Source organism: Balearica regulorum, chromosome 16, assembly GCF_011004875.1.
Source record: "Balearica regulorum gibbericeps isolate bBalReg1 chromosome 16, bBalReg1.pri, whole genome shotgun sequence".
Lineage (NCBI taxonomy): Eukaryota > Metazoa > Chordata > Aves > Gruiformes > Gruidae > Balearica > Balearica regulorum.
This window is the reverse complement of record NC_046199.1, coordinates 9,389,717-9,410,304: the sequence shown is the minus strand read 5'-3', so window position 1 is coordinate 9,410,304 and position 20,588 is coordinate 9,389,717. Positions and strand designations below refer to the sequence as shown.

The following is a 20,588-nucleotide window of genomic DNA, read 5'->3' as shown; positions in this document are numbered from 1 at the left end:
CAGTGCCAGTAAGGAGTGTCAGTCGACAGATGGCGAAGCAGGTCCATAGTGACAGGCAGGTCCGAGGTCAATCCGGGAAGTCAATCAGTGGGTCAGGATCAGAGCAACAGGGTCCATGGCCAGGTGTGGTTATGATGGAGCTGGAGACAGATATTCCTACAGTTTGGGCACTGACTGAAAGCCTATGCCAGGCCTTAGGTGGAGCTCCTGGGTGATGGTTGTGGGTGGAGGTGCCATCTGAGGCTGGTCAGGGCCATTAAGGACTATTAGTGCACTCAGTGTGCTCATATTTGATCCCTTCCAGCTCTCCAATTCTAAATTTTCAACAGTAGTAAAAGGGTGCTGTTATTCAGCACAGCGTTTATCCAAGAAAAGAACTACAGAGACCACTTATTTCACTAGCACCCTCCTGTAAGCAGAAAATGTCGGAACCCAAGACTTCAAAGCAGAATTCCACATGGGAATTCATTACCTTCTTTCATAGGTAGAAGTAAGCACAGCTCCATCAGGTCCCTTAGGAATGATCCCAACCCAGAGCTGGTGTTTATCGATAACATGAGGATTCTCCAAGCAAACAGGAAAAGGGCTAAAGAAACACAAAATTAGATCCCAGTCATTATATGATTCTCTACTGGCTCCCACTCCAGAACACTCAAAAATCCCAAGATAAAATGTACAATCACAAGAGCAGACTGTGCATTTTTAGTAACGGTACTGTTTACACATCTCGATACTTACATCTGCATTTCCATTGTAAATGATGAGAGGGGGGAGAGTGTCCCACTAGTAAGGATAATTGTCCTGACTCCCTGTCGAACAAGCTCATGCATGCTGTATCCAGGGCTGAAACACCAATAGCTTAAGGTCTTTCCTGTATCAAATAAAAGAGAAAACACTAAGAAGCAAGTCTGTAAGTAGAAAAATTAGAATATGACTAGCATACAGCACATTGCATCTGAACTTCTGAATATAAACTGGCCAGCATCTGAAGCTAAAATTCCAGATGTATGTTCTGCTTTGGTCCTTCCCAGATTTAATTACTATATCTGTTCAAAATATAGTTTAAAAGGTCATTGCTCCCTCACACCTTAAGTAGATTACACTTTTAATCAAAAGATGGTTATAGAAAAGACAGAGCATCAGATCCTTTTGTTGGCAAGTAACAGGCAGATTGAGTAGATAAAACTACTCAGTCCTCCGTCCATTGATTCACCTCCTGCTGTCAAGGACAACTGGAAGGGGAAGCATGGTAGAAGAACTGTAGAATACTGGGATGAAGGACAGATGACTGAAGTTACAAAAAAAAAATCTCCATCGCTGCTCTTGCTTGAAGAGAACCCCTTTTCCATCAGGAATTTCCAACGGCTATAAACCTTTCACCTAAACTTTCCATTTTCCCCACAGTCAACTGCCAAACCTTTCAACTTCTGCTCACATCTTTTGTGAGATATGGATATAAAATGTGTGTGACACCAAAAATCTGGCATACTATAAATTATCAACATGAAGGATATAAAGAAAAATGGATAAATCACACTAGTCATTTCTTTCATTGCTCAGCTTATAGTTGTACCATTGCCGGTCTTGCTGAAAACTTAGCATCAGCTTTTCAGAGACAGTCAAAGGAACAAAGGAATGAAACAATAATCTATGTCAAGAACAAGAGCAGCCAAATGAAACATTGTTGCTGTTTCTGATTGTTTTGCATTATTATTTTCAGTTAAAAAAAATTATCTAGCTTCCACATATCGTGTGCATGTTTTAAATGTACATGCTTCACTCAAAGATTCTATTTCCAAAAAGGAGCCGACAGTTTTAGGAAATCCCCAGTAATATGTGCCCAGTGAGTCACTTACTGCTTAGAATTACAAGAGAACTTTTGTTTTAAGCTAAAGTTTCATCCTTCCATCTCATTTGGGTAAATCCATCCAGAAGATGTCCAGATTCTAGAAGAATCACATTCCAAAATTTACCAAATTCTGTATCTCTAAATTCACACTAAGAATTGGTGCAAATTATAGTTAGGATCTGTACACGGACAAGCCACTAGGTATCTGCAGACAAGAGCAAAGTCACTTATAGCAGGAGCCTACGAAATTCCAGCATAAAAGCAACCTGTGCTGATACAGGATGGCCTAGAAGAGAACACCAACCACTCACATCTGCCTCGCCAGTGCTCCGTTTGAAATATATTTCTCTGTAACCCTGCAGGATAACTGCCAGGTACCAGTTGCTCAGTTCTTGGAGAATTGCAGTACATTTTCAGCCTGCTGTTCTGCAATTATGTCTTTAAGGTTAACAATATTAATCCTATTTTAAAGGTCCCATTCACAAGCAGGAACTGTTGGAAGGTAGACCTCTGCAACAGCTTTTTCCATTCCTCGTCCAAGGACAGCTAATCCACAGAGAAATTGTTCGCTAATTGTTTACAACGTGGTGATTTAGAGCAAACCAGAAATAAGAGTGTTTTATCTTAATGTGAAACTATCAGTTCAATACCGCATTCACAAGTGGCATCTGGGCACAGGACAGATAGCTAGTAATCTCACCAGCTGTCACAAGCTGTGCCACTTGTCCTCACCAATCACAGTTTGTAGAGACTTATGCTTGAGTGAATAATTTCCACAAAATCCTTTGAAAACAGCTATTCTTGAAAGGTTTGCGTTATTTCTATATAATCTGCTATACCACTAGAGGAAACTAGAGACTTGATCAGTCTTGTCTGGCCTCTGCTATATTTCTACATAGAGCAAGTCTCGACAAATTGCTAGTCTGTTGCATAGGTACTTGCAAATACTGTTTTTATTTGAAAAGCAGATATATCAGTACGTGTCTACTAAATCACAGAATTCTGTGTCTGCTTTGTGTATAAATCCTTGAAATTATGTAATAAACCTAAAGTGTTTTTATTAGCCTTTTCCTGCACACATTTAGCAAAATCTACTTAGAATTATTCCTGTAACTTCAAACTTCAATTGAGCAATATCTCAGGAAAAGCAGATTACCAAACAGCACATGCTGCTGTTCAGAAACAGAACTTACTTTGTGGAAATACTTAAGGGGATATTATGTGCAAAACCACTAAATTTGTGGAAACTTATTCTTTGAAAAATGTTACTTTTGTTCTTAAGAAAAGGACTTCCAAGAAACAAATATTTACATTCTCAAGAGCATTTAATTGAGTAATTAAGTAGATGGTTATAAGGCAAGGTATTTACAAAGATCTTTGGAGAGTATTCTATTAAGAAGGCTTAGGTAAAGGGATCTGCATCTGTCTCCTCTAATCAGAAAATGTTTTATTTTCCACCTAACTGTATTTATTTGGGGGGGAAAATCAGAAAGAATTAAAGTTGAAGTCCAATAAAGCCAAGCTCAGTGCTGCTTTACAGCAGCCTTAGGATAAACCTTTGATTCAGAAGTCAAGTTTCTTTTCCTCTATGTTGTTTTGAAGCATGGTTATATTGAGCTAGTTCCAGGTACCAAGTTCTGCAGAACATAAGGAACAAAATAGGTGGGAGGAAAGAGACAAGGAGAGGGAGAAATTTCAGTTGAACAAGAAGGACTGAAAAGTATAGTCAAGGCTGAAACTATCAAGAAATGACAACGTGCCCTGAAGAAGTTAGGAAGTTACTCAAAAAAAGGTCCCGTCTCAAAGAGTGTAGTGGTGCCCCGAGGCTGTTACCTGACATGGCATTTTCTGGCTAAGAATTCACATTCTCAAGTGTTATTTCTCTGGCACATCACATGAACCTTCACTATAGAGTTTCAGAATGAGCCAACCAATTATAACTCCTCTTTCCCAATCTCACATCTACTGATGGTTTTAACTTGGACCAAGGCATATTAATCAGGCCCTTAAGACTTTCCAGCTCTGTGAGGAACACTACTACACCATTTGGGTTTAAAAACTATTTTTGCATATACAGAGATCTGGAGTGTGCCCTCATTGAGTTATTCTGTTCAGCACTTTATTTCTCAAATTAATTTTTAACATTTAAGGTAACATAGGTGGTGTTTCACTCAAAATCCTACGATGGTGTTCCAAAATTTGCCAGAGGAGTCTCTGTTCACAAATGTGAAGTAATGCAGACTGAGATGTCTTCAACTGTTGTCTCTTATTTGAATCGGGAAGGAACAGTTGAGTAGTTTTCAATCCAACTTTTGTACAAGCCTCCCCAAGACCAAGTCCTGTACCTTGGTTTTTTGCAGACGATGAATTCCAGAGATCTGTCCTTTGTTTCTTCTTCTGATTACTGTTATCCCAATGAATATGTACCTGAAGGAAAACAGCAGCAACACTTCTAGAGACAGCTGCAAAAATGAACTTGCACTTCATCTCTCAAAAAAGCTAGCCCATATTAAGGGTAGTTAACATAATTGGTGTCACTTTTATAGTGTTAGTAAGGTCATATTATTTCCTGTCTTTCCTATTTTATTTCAAGTCTTTCATAACATATTTAACAAGGAACAAAATAGTATATCACCATTTAACCAGCCATTTTGAGCCAATTTATAGTAGCAGCTTTTCATGGGCTGCCCTGAGCAGAGACAAAGAACCCAATTATTAAATTATTAATATTATTATTTTATTCCACCAGAATAAAACACGCAGACTATAAAAAAAAAATATTAGCGCATTAGAAATACTTGCTCCATCTGGCAACAAAACCAGTATCAAGTCTCCAACTTACTATGAAAGTTACCTTTTATCTAAAAAAAAAAAAAAGATCTGTTCCTAAAATTCATTATAGCACCACAGCCCATAAGTCCCAAACTCTAAATAAATTACAAGGACTTTGGCAGGGCAGGGAGGATCAGTGGCTGTATTGTACTTGCTTGGTAATAGGCTAAACTAAAGTCCAGAGAACAGATTATTGGAAGAACACATTGATTCATGAATAAAATGCAATATCAAAGTTTTCAGTAATCCACATTTGCGGCACCTTCCTCACTTCATTTTAAGATTTCTTTAAAAATTACCGTGAAGCTCCCCTTTTTCCTTGGAACCTAAACTAACCATAGCTCCTTTGGTGTTGTTTTGGGTTTTTTTCTGGAAGAATTTACATATCATCCCTGTAATCAACATCATCATTCGCTATACTATCCACATCCTTCTGACTCTTAGGTACACAGACATTAAATGTCAGCAAGGAAAAGTGTAGAACACAAATCATCTCATACCTTATAATATTTAGATATCGACTGATGTGGCATGAAGACTGTTGCGCCTTCTGGAGAATCGATGTTGAAAACTGTCTGGAAAATAGATGTAAACAAATGGAAAGATTTAACAACTGTTTCCAGCAAAATCCCTAACGTATCTTTGCACTGAGAAGTATCTCCATAAAAGTTACTGTTGTGATAACCTTAAATATATCTTCTTGCTCCTGTTTATTCAATAAAGACAGAGAATCTTGAATAAATACATTTTTACATGCAATTCCTGCTAACCTGCTTTCTCATTGATCAAAAAAAAAATGCAAACCAGTATCTAAATATATCCAAACTATATTAATGATAGTATTACTTGTCACACTTTCATGACTTCTGGCTGTGGACAAACATAAAGACACTACATGTTCATGAGATCAGAGAGTCACAACTGAGTGTAAAAGAACTTTTTGGATTCCCTTAGTTTAAAATTTCAGCCATGATACCTTACACTAATAATACTCTGCTCAGAAAAATAATCACACTGTAATCATACCTAGTTGTTCATATATTAAGTGAAATGCTTCTATCAACTCTTCCCCTTTCCTGTATGTGATCTCTTCTGACTAAGGATGATGCTCTTGCAAACATATGGCATTCCAGTGCAACTTCAGTAAAAACAGCTGTAGTGCTCAAATATTTATAACTTCTGTTAATTTTTCTAAACAAAATTTCTTCAGACACTTAAAAGGAATTATCCAAGCTCATAAGAATATCAGCTAGTTGCAACAAGAAAGATGTTCTCCACCAGTCAGGAAAAGAAAAAAAAAAAAAAAAATACAATTCCTGGAAATATTAACTTCTGAAAAATAGCCAAAGAGGGTATAAAAAAAAATAATAAATGTTCTTCTAAAAGGAAGGAAAAGATTTATTATTAATAAAAGCAAGCTGGTTATAAATTAAGTCTTGAAGACAAGGTTCTGTAACAAGAAAGCACTGTGTTTAACCAACAAAGACTCTAACTGTGACCTAGTCCCACTTAAAAATGTCTCAAGATAACAAACTATCATGTGGCAGATGATTTCCAATAACTGTCCATGTGCATGTCCTCAGCAGCAACAGCAAAGGAATCTTACTCAGCTTTCAGAGCTTCTTCTTATCTCTTATCTTTCAGCTTTGAAACCGTGGGAAAATAATTTAAATGAAGCGTAGCTCACCTTCCCCACAGAAGAACAGTGACACACACCTTTCAGTACAAATCATTTTGGTATCAGCATACACAAATTGCTACTACAGTATCAGAACATGCATATAGGGTTTGTTGAACTGCTGCTATAAAAATGAAATACTGTGTATGCCACTGTGAATACACCCTCACAAACATCCATACATTCAATCAGATCAGTATTTCAAACCTACCAGGACCGGTCAAAATACAGCTAGGTAACTTGTCTTTATCATGCAGGTCTGCAAAGTTTGAACACATTTCTTCATTTTTAGTTTTACATGGGGTGTTCTGTGGTGTCCTTTTGGAATGGATGCTGCTCTCCACTAGCATAACTAGTGCAACATGACTTCCTACACTATCGCTAGACAAATAAGACTTTCTGTGCTTCCTTAAGTAAGAAAAATAAATCATCTATAGGAATTACTGTGTTAATCTTGAGCAGCTGTTGAGCTGGCAAGTATCTAATAATGTTTTTTAGGAAAAATTTAAGTTATATAGATTATCCTTTTCTATTAAATTCCAATTCTAGAAGAAGAGAATTCACAGTTAAGCTAAGATAGCAAGTACATTCTTAGGTGAAAAGCAATGACACTGAGCAATTCACACTTCCTCTTTGTAAGATTTTCTAGCAATCAGCAGGAATACAGCCTGAATGTTGTCAGTAGATTTTAGTACGTATGACAAAATAGACCCAAGCAGTGTCATTCAAAATAAATAAAATCCAAGACTCAGGATAGGACTTCTAGCGAACACGGCTAAATTCAAATCTAGATGATTTAATCCCTGCTAGTTTACTTAAAAGGGACACTAAAACCTAATAATCTCAGTTAAAGGGAAATGTAAGTGGGAATGTTATAAATCCTTCAGCAAAAAGGGAAAATTGAAGTACGTAGTTGGTACCGCACCCAGACAGAAAAGAATTTCATTACAAATCTTCTAACAAGCATTCTGGAAATAAGCAAGAACATTGAGGAAGGAAAAAAAGACTTCATTTGCTGCTGCCAAATGCAGAGCTGGACACGGAAGTAATTAATTTTTCTGATTAGGTAAAGCAATTGCTGTATTCTTCCTAATTTTTGTTCTTATATAGATTTTACTCTCTTCCTGCCTGTGTTTCCATTATTTTATCACATTTTTGACGCTCCTGTTCTTCCTATAAACATAGATTACACTTGTAAGCAGCATATTTTCCAGAAGAAAGATGCATGATGTCAAGGGTTTCTGAAAAAGTCTGGCAGCTAATCTATTAGGTAGGCTACCAGTGAGAAGAACAAAACCAGAGAACTACAAGGAGACTGAACGTTGCCAGTCACAACAGTCTTTCACGTCAAGGAATTTCTTGCATCAGTGCCTGAATTATCATTTTTAGTACCAAAAAAAAAAAAAAAAAAAATCAATCAGAAAAGCAATTATTAATGCACATTAAAATGTCATCGTTATTATCACCCACCTACTAAAGATGAGGAGAAGGAGATCTTTTTGATCCAAAAAAACCCCTGTAAGTATTTGGGAAATAAAGGTCTTATTTCACTGTCAGGAAAAGGTCTAATTCAACCTGACATCCATTAACTCAGTAAATCACCAAGTTCTGGGAATATAGTGAACTTAATCTCAAGCGTCAGCAGATTTTCCAATATGTAACACTATGTCTAAGATGCTATTTTGTTTGAACTTTAAGCTCTCTAAACATTACCCTCTTTATGAGTATCACTCAAGAATATTAAAGCTTTGGTCAACTTGAGAGGGAAGCTAGAAATTGAATTTCAGGCCACAGGCCCACTGCACCTTCTAATTTTATGGGGCCCAGGTTTTTTAAACGAATGTTTTATAAGTACACAACAGAGAGAGGACTGACAGCACCATACGGATAACCACAAGCATTACACTCAGTTCCTGTGGCACTAAGAAGATTTTTATTTTACAGATCCTTTAAATTAATAATTACATTTTTAAAAATATAGTTAAATTAATCTTTTGCTTGCTTTTTTTCCTTAGCCTGTCCTGTTACTTCATGAGGTCTCATATTCCCAAACATTGCTGCTAGAAAGCAAACAGCTCAGTAACCCAGCTCCACCTGGTAGAGGCTAAAATCAGACAAATTTAAATCGAGCATCTCCAAAAAAGGACATCAAAACTATGAAAGAACAACCTGGGTAAAAATCAAAGTAGACCATCCCATTAGGCAGCAGCTTTCTCCTCAAAACCCCGTAGACTTCCACCACTGCATAACTGTACATACAATCAAGAACAGAATGGATCCAATGTCTTTCAACATTTTCTAAACCAACTCTTCTATCCTTCAGACATATAGAGAAGCAGCGTTAATTATTTACCTGGATAATATCTGAAAGCTTATGCAATCCAGATGTATTGACAAATATCCCAGTACCTAGAGAGAGTAACACATGATTAGTTTTACAACACAAATATATAGATATATCTTATCTCAACAGCACAACACTGAATACAGTAACTTGAAAATGTTATCTGAAACAAAATTAAGTTATTTCAAGTTTTTGATCATTATTCAAGATGCAAGGAGAAATGTAAAACTGGCATTCCAAAAGAAGTTTCATGTCTCTGACACATTGGGAGGCTGTCATGTGAAACAGATACTTAAACTTCTTAAGGCTCCACTACATTAAGAATTGGAAAGGAGATAATTAAAACAAAGATAAGAACGTTTAAACTGTTTGGTTACTCTTTCAAAAGCTTGCACAACTACTATTAGTCTCATGAAAAAAAGAATAGAAAACTGACTCCCCTGTTACGCAGAGAGAGATAAAACTAACCTTTGCTATAGCTATAAATAGCCCTTTACATTCACCTCCAAGCTTCCAGTATGCTTAAAACAGTGACTACAGAGGAGCAGTTAAAAGAACATATAACATACATTGATGATGAGAATTTAACCATGGAAACAACGAACAGATGCACCTGTTAAGACAGAGTGCAAATGGCCTAAAAGGAGAAAGATGCTGGGGAAAAAAAAAAAAAAGAGAGGACAGATGTGCTCTCAAAGGATGCACTTGCAGAACTGACAGTCTATATTCTAGTCTCCATGGAGCGGGCCTTGCGCTCCTCAATGTTTTTACTGAAGAGTCTGCTAGTAAGAATTATGTGAATTATATGATGTAAACACCATTTTCTTAACACACGTAGAAGCTGGAGATTTTTCTTTGCTGAAGGGCAAATTAAGAACAAGATGCTGATAGACAGTAAGACAGAAGCTTGCTAAATCAAGAAAAAAACCCCATACATTATGTGATTCCCAGCATTCCTGTTGCTTAACTCTATGATCAGGGAAGAACTCAAGACATTACAAAATGTCAACAAGCTCCACCCCACAATTCTTCTAGTTTTGGAGAAAAAAAGTTTTGTGGGCAAAAATCCTCTATGTATGCGCATGTATGTACACATGTTGGTACATTTACGTTTTGACACAAAGTTGTTCTTAAAACTAGTTCTGTTGCAGGAACAGACGTAAAACATGCTTTCCAGGGGAGGACCTCACAGCAAGTCTTAATAAAAAACCTAGAGGTCCTCAGGGTCAGATTTTAGCTTGACAGTTCTAGAATTTAAATCAAAACAGAGAAGCCTTCCTCCTCCTCTCCCTAAACAATGCAAACTTCCAATTACTTACATTACAGAGAAAAGTCTGAGTGAAACAATTCATAAATTTACACTTACGGCCTGAAAGAAACTGTAAAATCTGCTCTAATGACTCCAAGAGTGAGGATTTGGTCTGGAATGTTATTTGGGCCTCTGCAAACAGATCAAAGATGTAGCTGCAATTTTCAAAGAAAAAGCACAAATGGGTGAATGCTGTAAATAATCACATGGACACAATTACTGTTACTCTTTTATAACAACAACAATTTCACCATCTAGGAGCAAAACGTGCTGTCTCCATGAGAAAAAAAATTTACAGGAATAAAAGTATTTGGTTATAAAGACAGCAGACAATATTGACACGACAGAAAGCATACTGACCACATCCTGCACATTTTCCATGATTTCTCTACACTATACCATCCGTATTAATTTAGAAACAGATTTACATGCAATTTCCATGATTTTTTTTTTTTTTTTTACAACGTACAATATGCATTAGTTTAGAAATAGACTTACAGAGCTCTGAGGTACCTCAAACCAAATCACTGCAGCACTAGTACCCCTGTTTAAATCATGATGCAAAACTGAAAGCAGCACAGTGAGGAGTTTCTTTCAGGTCAGAGTATCTGACAGGCACACCCACAGCATAGGATTTTCCACTCTTGAAACACTTTGAAAGGGAACTCCACCAGAAATAATGATTACTACTGAAAAGGAATTTAAGGAATCCCAAAACCTTGAGCAAATACTAGACCCAGAAACTAGAATAGTAGTAATGATCCTAACAGCCAGGACCAGGGTCTAGAATTTGCTGTATTTTTAACATGTAAACATTATCAATGAGAAGAAATTTACCTTCCCTCTTTGGTGACTCCAGTATCATTCAGTGGCAGCTCCACTGCATCAATGGCACTTTCTAGCTGAAGAAGAATTTCTTTAGGAGAACCAAGAGGGGAAAGAAGTCAGGGTTCGCAGAAACTCATTCCTGAGGCATATCTAAGCCTCTTTTCTAAGTGTAATTTATTACAAAGGCTGTTACCAAAGACAGCAACCTAGCTGTTTTCTTGATTCTATAAAGAAGCCAAAAGGATCAAAAACTTTCCTAGATATCATCTCTAAACATTCATATTTAACTTCAAGAACTTCTATGCCCTCAATCCTTAGATGAAGCCTGTGATGTTCTTAGAAAATACAGTTGTCAGCTAAATGTTAACCTCTTCTATACACAGGGGGAAAGTTGTTCTTGGAAATGCTTTGTAAACACGAGACACCTCAAACTCATGCTATTAACTTCATGCAGGATCACATTCTTACAACAGAATGATGCAACTAATATATTTCCAGTACACTGACAAGATTAGAAAACAAGGGAACTTCTAGCAAAAAATGAAGTGACACATTCATTTGCAAAATCTCTCACCATTGTGGAATGTAGCAAAACATTCCACAAAATTCTCTGAAAAGAGACAACAACTTTCATGAATTTCTCAGTTATGTGCAATGTCTACAGAAATGCTACAAGAAATGGATTTGTAGTTGTTGACCTTCTGAAACTGTTTCAACAACAATTTTCAACACACAAAAAATAACCTTACTCTTTATCTTTGCTATATCTTCAAGTTCCATGTTCAGTCCTGTTGAAGAAAGGAAAGATTTCAGAGACGATATTTCATGACTGTTTCACTCCATTCCTTTATGTCTTTTCAGAAGTTATGGATACGAAGGCTAGAACTGTGTGTATGGAAAGATATTTTCTGTATTCCACTGACTCTTTCCTTTCATGACTCCTCATGTCACATTGGTTTGGGCAAATCTTTTCATGTTTGTCTGGCAGTGATTACTAGTTAACAATAATGTATCTTTTAATAAGAGTAAATTTTCCATTATGAAAAGTTACTTTCCAGTTCTTGGTAGTGGCACCCTATAATCCCAGTGGAACAGTGGTTTGTGGTTGTCAACACACCTGAATTTGCCAACTCCATATTGAATTCAGCATTTATTTCATTCTGTTGAACTACTTTGGCTTGTTCTTCCAGTACAACATTTATAGCATCCATTGCTGAAGCCAAATCGTAGGGCGTCAAGTCAAAAGAAGATGACTCCTCACACAACTTCTCCTAAAATAACAAGGAATGGAAGCATTATTTGGACTGCACCGTGTGCTATTTCCTCAGGCAACTTCATAGATGCTACTGTCCAGATGACCAGGCTTGATTTCATTTGTGATCTCCAGCTCAGGCCAGAGGACATTTTATAAACACCTGAAGACTTTGACTGTTACTAGGCATCCCTTTTTGTGAAACATAGAACAGATACTTGCTGAAAACTTCTGCCTCTTTCACATTATCAACATTCTACCCTTCCCACCTAGTAGCAAATCACCATCATCATTAAGATCCCTTTTGTTTTTAATAGGTGTTATCTCCTCTGTGTTCTTAGATTGCTGCTAATAGATTTTTCTTTACATCCTTTTGTTTCTCCCACTCAGTTGCCAAATAGCCTGCTGTCTGATGACAAATTGTCCCAGTAGCAAGTTTTGTAGCTAGAGAATCAGTTTGTCCTTCAAAAGAGATACTTCCTGGTCCCTTTCACACTCTTAGGAAAGACTCCTATCCCTGTATTCGCCCATATGAGGACGTGGTTCTTGCCCCTCATAATCTTGCATTCAGAGATGGGAGTATGGAGAAAAAGAGAGGAGGGGGAGGCATAAAAACCAACACAAAAACCCAAAACAAAATTTAAAAAACCCCCATAAAATGCATATTGTTCATATGCAAAATTTGGGCCAAAATGTATGCCAGAACAAATATTATTATAGAGAAGGAAGAAAACATACTAACTTTCTATTAAAAAAAAAAAAGAAAAAAGCAATGGTTTGAACACTCACCAAACTGATAAGTTTGACAAAACTATGACCTTGAAAAATAAGTCACATACTGTTTTGTCACAAATTTTTCATTCACGAAAAGAATCATCTTCCCTGAGGAATGAAGAGAAATAGTAAGGAATAACCCACCAAAAATTTGACTGCAATAGATATGAAGAAATAAGTTACAAAGAAAAAAAATGCTGAACTAGCTGCATGCGTCTAATCAGAAAGAAGTCAATTCTATTTCAGAGTACTTACTAAGTTTCCACATATTAACCTGGAACAGACAGTACTATGGGACAACTATTGCAAAATGAGTAGTTCTAGAATAGCTGTTGTGCGTAATTTCTGCATGCAGGCATCAATTCATGTTTTTAAAACACTTCAAAGAGGGAAAAAACCACCAAACCAAAATCCAAACAACTAAGACTGGATTTCCACCCATTTTTCAATAGAAAAAAAGATGTTCCGATGAAAGAAGCAGATACTGGACACAACTCTGCAAGTATCTCTAGCCAAACATAGCCCACCCTCCAGTGGCCTGTTTACTTAAAGCAAAGCATGCAATCAGAAAATAAATTTTGCAGCTGTTTAGCAGAATTCCCACTGGGAGGTTGTTCATGTGGCAGAAGAGAGGGAGGGACATATTTCAAATCTTCATTTGCATTTCATTATTTAGGCAAGGGACAGCAGTCTTGAGCCAACTAAGAGGAAGATGTCATAATGCAGCATTTTTCCCCCCCTTTTTTTTTTCCTCTGTAAGACTTGGAAATATTACAAGAGTCACATTTGCCATTTACTGCACTTGGACAGCTGATGCAGCTGAGCTTCAAAAATGGGTCTTTTATGATTTCTTACACCCTGGAAGAGAACTCACTTATTTTCTTCTTTGGAGCTCTCATAAACATGGAGATCCACCTTCCAGAGGAAACTACCACCTTGTAATGTCAAGGGACAGTTAATTAAACTACAAAGCTTTAACTGTTACAGAAACAAGAAATATTCATGATAACAAACATTAACAGCTGAAATAGCTGAGCACAGATTTTACAGACTGTTTGTAATAGGGCAGGGGTCAGTTTTTCACTTTGGGTGAAGTCTGAGAAACAGCAACAGTCTAGAAACAACTTACCACATTGTGAGCTTCATCAAGAATTACCACAGTCCCCTTCAGATCTAAGTTGTGCGCTTTCCGGCTCTAAAAGATGAAGAAGAGAATGACGGAATGGACAAAGAGGTTACAGTGAAATATAGATTTGATTGACCGAGAAATTGGCTCATAATACAGACTTGGGTTTTCATGTATTTTGAAGGCTGTTTTCTAACACAAACAAACAAAAGGGTCAGTCATTGCTATGGCTACCTAACATAAAAACCATGGAATTGTCTTCTCTGGAAATGCAGAGGATAAAACACATCATGTAAAAGTTTATGGAGGATACAACTGATATCGTAATAAAGAAAAAAAAAACCCCAAAAAACAGTTGTATCACACCAAGATACATGAGTTCATCAAAATTAATTTCAGTCACTATTTTTACTGATAGGGATCTGGGAGGAGCAGGGTGTGAACCAGGAGGATTTGCCTTGTTTTCGCAAATTTATACTCGTGTTGTCTTTGCAAGAAATGGATGCTTTGAAGACAGCCCCAACAGTACCAGATCGCATAACTTCAATTCACAGTGCTTCTTTGCTTAAGGTGGTCAGAGATTTTTTTTTTTTAATTTATTAAATATTTAGTCTTTTTGCCTTTTGTAGCAGTGGAATGTAACCTGGCTTTTACTATAATTCATTAATTACTTCAAGTTGCATAAAGATGTCAGCAGATTTGTTTCCTCAGAGTTTTCAAAGGTTTCATTTTCTATCCATGAAATACGGACAACTTATTGCAACAACTTTTTTAACAAAGTCAGCAATTATTTCCAAGAGGGATGTCCAACCTCTACTGAAAAGTTCTCCTTATTCTACAAATCACATAGCTGGCTGCAGAAACAAAAAAATGTCTCAGAAGACACACAAAAATACTGCATAGCATGTGACTGAAGATTTGTATTCAGGAGGTGAATATCACCAAACAAGGGCATCGCATTCTGCAAAGCTAATTCTATAAAAATAGCATGACCTTAAATAAGAAAAAAAGAAAATATTTCTTAACTGTGGGAAAGAACAACTTTACAGAGAAAAAACACAACAGAGCATCCTCTACAGTCCTGAATTTGAACTGGGTTTTGATTAGTTTTGAAGTATACCATACAATGCATTCACTTGCTATGCATCAGTTCTTCACAGCTTATCCACTAAAAGCCAATGTAAGATAAATAGAAGAACAATTGCATTTAAAAGCAAAGATTTAAGTTACCTTTGAGTCTAGTAAATAGTTGTAAGGCATAAAAATAATATCTGCTTGCTGCTTCAGGCTTCGAGAGAGGTAATACGGACAAGCTCTGTTTAAAAAAAAAGTAGTACAAACTACGAAGTAATACTTACAGAAACATTAAGAGTGCAATCATGCACTATGCTTCATATTCGCAAGGGTTTCTAATCAACTTCTTAAGGCGTTGAAACTGGCATGTTTAATTTTAGGGCAGATGGTTAGCTCTATTCCCACAACCCAAGTGAAAAGCATAGTAAATAATACCTAGCTGTGCAGCACAACAAAATAAAGAAAAAAGAAATTAAAGGAGAAAGAGCGGCATTCATTACTGCATTATCGCTTCACCCCTTTAGGCTAGACATAAATGCTGCACTAGACTATTTTATCTTAACAAATCAGTCACCTAATTCTTTTCAATCTGCAACAAAACCCCAATACCATTTGTCATGTCAGATATCAGCAGCCTCTGCTCAAGCAAGAAATAAAATATTGGTGATTCTGACCCTGATACGATTCGGTCTTTACACAAGTAAGGTTTCAAATAAATTGCTGTATGATAAAAACCGCAGTAACAGAAGTTAAGGCTTTAGTGCACACATGATTTTGTTGGAAGCTGTCTCTGCAACTTATCTAGCCACTTAACTTTGCTCTCATCACTGTTCTGCTACTTTAGCATATGTCAAGTTCGTACCAAGACATTAATAAAAATGAGCAGAGAAATAGTTTTCACTATTTTCACTAATAAGGGGGAGGAAGGTCAGAGGGGATCTTTTACCTGTGCTTGTTTCCATTTTTAACCAAGTCTTCGATATCCATGATTGATTCAATCAGTTCTTTCTCTGTACTCTTCTCTGTGAAAAATTACATTACAAACAAGCTTAGGTAAAGGTATCACACAAAGATTTGTTGTTACCCTGATCATCATGCTCATCCACTTCCTAATGTCTTTCAAGAATTAAACGTTAACACAGAGAAAACACACACACGTGCACAGGCAGATTCTGCCAAGTCTTCAAAACTTTTTTACCTGCCTAGTAAATCTCTCCTTCTCCAAAAAATAGGGCTTTACTTCCACAGCAAACTCACCTTCCACATTGTTATAGAAATGACAAGCACGAGCCATTACTTTCATTCGGCACATGTAGATCTGTAAAATATAGTATATTTTAGCCAAGGGCAGCACAGCTTGTCAAGCACTGAAAATCATGTCAAGGGGTGAAGAGCTATTAGTTTTCTGTAACACCAGCTAATGAATAAACGCTAATCACAGTTCTTCAGTTTTAAAATCATGTGTCCCGCTGTCCACCTTAAAAGTCAGGCTCTCTTTTACACAGCACAGAACACTCAGATGCTCAGAGGAAATTTTGTTATATTTTGCCACTAACATTTTTCAAAACAGTAATCTTTGATATTACTTGTTAAAAAAACATGCAAAACAATCACTGACACACTATTTTTAAATTATTGTTGCTCCTGAAAAACTTAGTGACAGATCAGAAAGCAAACTGAAAACTACTAACTCTCATGTTCTACACAATGGCATCCTTCTTTGGATGGAAAATGCTACCAGAGACTCAGAATTAAGTTTTGCACTCACAAAACAAGAAAATAAAAATTCCTTGAAACACATTTAGAACTAATACCTTTCCCTACAGCCTCCAGTAGTTAAACAGTGCCAGAGTGAAGAATTACACACCGAACACCAAAACAAACCACCTCCACATTCTCACCTGCATGTGGTTGCTCTCCTGCCGCTTCACTTCAGGATTGATGCAAAGCTGCTCTCTGGAACCCAAAACACATATCTTCGGCCTGTTCAAAAAGGATACACAAAAGTGACGTTAAAAATCAGGCAAGAAAGAAGAACATAACTGTACATGCCGAGGTTGGGTATCATAAATCGAAACTGAAACGTTCAGGAGAAATAGATGAGCCCAAAATAAGTCTCAGAATCAGAAAGAGTAAGCTAGTCTGTTTGCAACAGCTATATATGTAATTTGACTTTTGGTACTGCAGTACTCCTGGTAGCAGTGGGTGGTAATAAGCAGCAGTTTACAGCAGGAGGTAATGAGTAGCCGCTTACATCATCCACCATAAAATCTGGGTTCTGTTATGACAGTTCAGCCAAATAAGCTGGGGCCTGTCATCTATTACAAGCTATTGCAAGCTGGCTGTGATTTTTAGAGTAAGGTTATGGCAAGAACTAATGCACTACAAACATTCACAAAACTTTTTTTGTTTATGATAAGGCTGTATCTTTACAAGAAACATATAAACAAATTATTACCACCTGTCCAAAGAGCTCAGTCAACACACTGGCACGTCAACAGCTGAAAACCGTGACAGACATGGGTATGGCAAAAATACAAGTTATTCATAGATTTACATCAGCCTGAAGAATTCAACTTTGTCATGGCTTCCCACTGCCTTAAAGAAATGCCCCAGAAAAAAAAAACAAAGGGGACAAAAAGGCCACTTTAGAAGTAAATGTGTGAAGTAAAGAACCAAAACAAGACCAAATTCAGGAAATTCTATGCTCAAAGTAATTAAGAGAAGCTGTGGAGTACAAAAAAAAACCCCCAAACCCAACAACAAAGAAATCCAGGTTCTATACATGCGCATTAAGAGAACTACATTTCACTGAATGTCAGTTTTTTATACATTCATCCACATAAATTCAAACAATACCTAAACCAGATAGGTTTCTCCACCTTTTCCTTGAATAGGAACATAATCCTAAATCATATTTACCTGTAGACTGTATTCTTTAATTCGTTAATGACCTGTGTAAGTTGTGAGTGAGTTCTGGAGGCATAAATTATTTTAGGAACGTCAGTGTAATAAGCTGCCAAATAGAGGAGAAAAAAAAAGCAGAAAAAACATTATTAGCATGGAAAGAAAAACTAGAAATATTATTAACCTCCTTTCCCAGCTGGTGCTATGGTAACAGTTTGCCTTGTAGAGACAGCAAGAAATTTTGTCATCTAACTATTCACACACACAAAGTAAGCTAAATGAGTTCCTAATCTTCTAAGAAAAAATAAAGATATGTAAAACACCTTTAAAATCTATTAAATGGAGAAACTGTGCTTCAGCTGCTAAACAATGGCTCCATGACTTTTATAATTACATACTTATTACAAAAGATAGAGAAAATAAAGTGTTCATTAACATTCCTGTATCATTCCTACTGAGCAGAAAAATCGCAGTACTTACTTGGGATATCAGCATCTGTGGCAGCATTGCCCCAGGATGACATGGGTCTCTCAGGAAAGAGTTCCACTCCATTCATACGTTGTGCAATTTTTCGGGCTGAGATAGTATCTTTAAAGTGTTCCCGCCAAGCCAGAGTGGAACACAGCAGGCAGAGGGTCTTTCCTGTGCCTGTAGGGCTCTCCAAAATGCCATTTACCTTCTTTGTTGAAGAGAAATAAAATAAAAAAGAAAAAAATGAGGAATTTGGAGATTCAACTAGAACAGGTCTTTGTGCAGTACTGCATTTCCTCAGCAAAAAAGCAATCATGACCTGGTAAACTCTACTGTACAACAGAAACACACATATACCTCACATAAAGTTGCTATAAACGTACAACTTTTAGGACCCTCTAATCAACTTAGTGAGGCTCAATCTAAAACCCAGAGCCAGGTATTATCCTTTATTTAGCGGATGAATTCTCCACACCTAGACCAACTAGAATGCATCACATTTCAGCATAAAATACTTGAAAATATTAGAAGTTATTGCAAAAACCCCCAGAAAGTGACTCTTAGATTACAGACTGCCACTTTCCTTTAGAATTAAGACTACATCCCACATCACAGTTCAGGCAGAAAATTTTCCAAGCACTTCAACATTGTAACATCCAGTAGGACTAAGCGTTTAAGTGCATAGAAATACTACAAGTTGCAGAAAAACTATCAGCTGAGCTTGCACTGCCATGACAATTCATGTTCAAGTATATGAAGAGAATTTCTATATATAATGGGCTTACAACACTTTTACTTTAAAACAAGGAGGTACCAAGCAGGAACCAAGCCACTGCCCATGCCACGGAGGAATGCTAAGCCACATGGAAAGCCAAAGCTTCCACAACAAGCTTGTTTGATCTCTCAGAAGAACAGGAACCACAGGGATGTGTTAACTAACTCCAGAACAAAGATAACTATTGTAAACACCATTTTCTTATTTGACATTCATTCATTAAGATTATCCTATTGTAGATAAAATGATGAACTACGCTAATAGTCCGAGGACTAACAATAGAAAACCAAACCCCAGATATCTAAGGACAGACTGCACGAACACATGGACAACTTGCTCAGCTTTTCTTCCTTTTCCCAAGTTAGGCAGAAACATCCCGCCTACATCTCCACTAATTGCCATTTGCACATTTTGGGGTTTTTTAATAACTACATAGTAAAATAAAAACACAAGTAAAAGAAGGTCAGAGAAGATTTGGAAAAGGTGGGATACAGACAACAAATAGTAAACTTGAATTGCGACAACCTCTTTTTAGAGAGGTTGTCAGGCTTAGAAACAAAAGGCAGTAAATGAACCCGACGCCTCCGGGCAGAGGCGACACTCACCCTCTGCAGACACTCGAGCACCTTGGCCATGTAGGCTTCCTGGCACTCGTAGGGTTGGAAGGGGAAATCCACCGTGATGCCGTTCACCGTTATTTTGGGCATGTTTCCCCTCAGGTACCTGCAAGGAAGCGCAGGCCCGCGATTTACCCTGCCCCACCCCGGGAGGGGGCTGTACCGCCGGCGTCACGGAGAGCGACGAACCGCAACTCGGGGCGCGTTCATTTGCACGACAAAACGTCGAAAGACCCGGGTTTCGCCTCAGGTTTCGAGACGGGACGTTACCAGCGGACCCGCACCGCAGCCCAGGCAACAGACTCACGGGCACCCGCGGGCCCGGCCGCGGCGATGCCGAGGAGCCGGCCCGACCCGTGGCCCAGGACCTCCCGCCCACTCCGCTGCGGCCCGGCCCGGCCCGCGCTCCCGGGACCCCCCCGGCCACTCCAGCCCACGCTCCCGAGGCTCCCGAGACTCCCGAGACCCCCGAGCCCGGCGGCCGTTGCCGCGGGACCGCCAGCACAGAGCCAGCAGCCCCTCACCTCCCGCTGCGCCGTTCGGAATCCCCGCGCTGTATCACGTACCCCCCGACGCACGGTGCGTAACTTCCGCCGGGCGCTCTCGCGAGAGCTGCCGCGTTGCCCAGGTAACGGGGCGGGGAGGCGGCTGCGGCTCGCCGGTGGGCTCGGTGTGGCGGCGGGGCCTGGGCCGGGGCTCCTTGCGCGCCTGGGTGGCGGGGAGCGAGCGGGGCTGGGGGAAGTCTGGTGCCG

The 20,588-nt window shown here is 38.2% G+C and overlaps 1 protein-coding gene across 4 annotated transcripts in view; it reads right to left on the bottom strand.

Annotated features, from left to right (window-relative positions):
* Positions 1 to 20,380, bottom strand: part of RTEL1 (regulator of telomere elongation helicase 1) — a 49,724-nt gene extending 29,344 nt beyond the window's left edge. For 2 of the 4 annotated variants that reach the window (XR_012838043.1, XM_010310797.2), the window contains exons 1-17: positions 19,825 to 20,238; positions 18,454 to 18,652; positions 17,989 to 18,082; positions 16,968 to 17,049; positions 16,324 to 16,384; positions 16,013 to 16,088; positions 15,223 to 15,307; positions 13,996 to 14,061; positions 11,958 to 12,111; positions 11,590 to 11,628; positions 10,850 to 10,928; positions 10,070 to 10,167; positions 8,713 to 8,768; positions 5,182 to 5,256; positions 4,195 to 4,276; positions 739 to 871; positions 473 to 586 (exon numbers count right to left, since the gene is read on the bottom strand). Coding sequence is in view for 3 of the 4 variants with exons in the window: in XM_010310797.2 (XP_010309099.2) it covers positions 473 to 586; positions 739 to 871; positions 4,195 to 4,276; positions 5,182 to 5,256; positions 8,713 to 8,768; positions 10,070 to 10,167; positions 10,850 to 10,928; positions 11,590 to 11,628; positions 11,958 to 12,111; positions 13,996 to 14,061; positions 15,223 to 15,307; positions 16,013 to 16,088; positions 16,324 to 16,384; positions 16,968 to 17,049; positions 17,989 to 18,082; positions 18,454 to 18,652; positions 19,825 to 19,926 (1,595 nt within the window). In the remaining variant the exon portion in view is untranslated. Of the gene's footprint in view, positions 1 to 472; positions 587 to 738; positions 872 to 4,194; positions 4,277 to 5,181; positions 5,257 to 8,712; positions 8,769 to 10,069; positions 10,168 to 10,849; positions 10,929 to 11,589; positions 11,629 to 11,957; positions 12,112 to 13,995; positions 14,062 to 15,222; positions 15,308 to 16,012; positions 16,089 to 16,323; positions 16,385 to 16,967; positions 17,050 to 17,988; positions 18,083 to 18,453; positions 18,653 to 19,824; positions 20,239 to 20,360 lie in introns of those variants that run through there. The other 2 variants (XM_075768761.1, XM_075768762.1) reach the window with 2 other exon arrangements.
* Between the last annotated feature and the right edge of the window lie 208 nt (positions 20,381 to 20,588).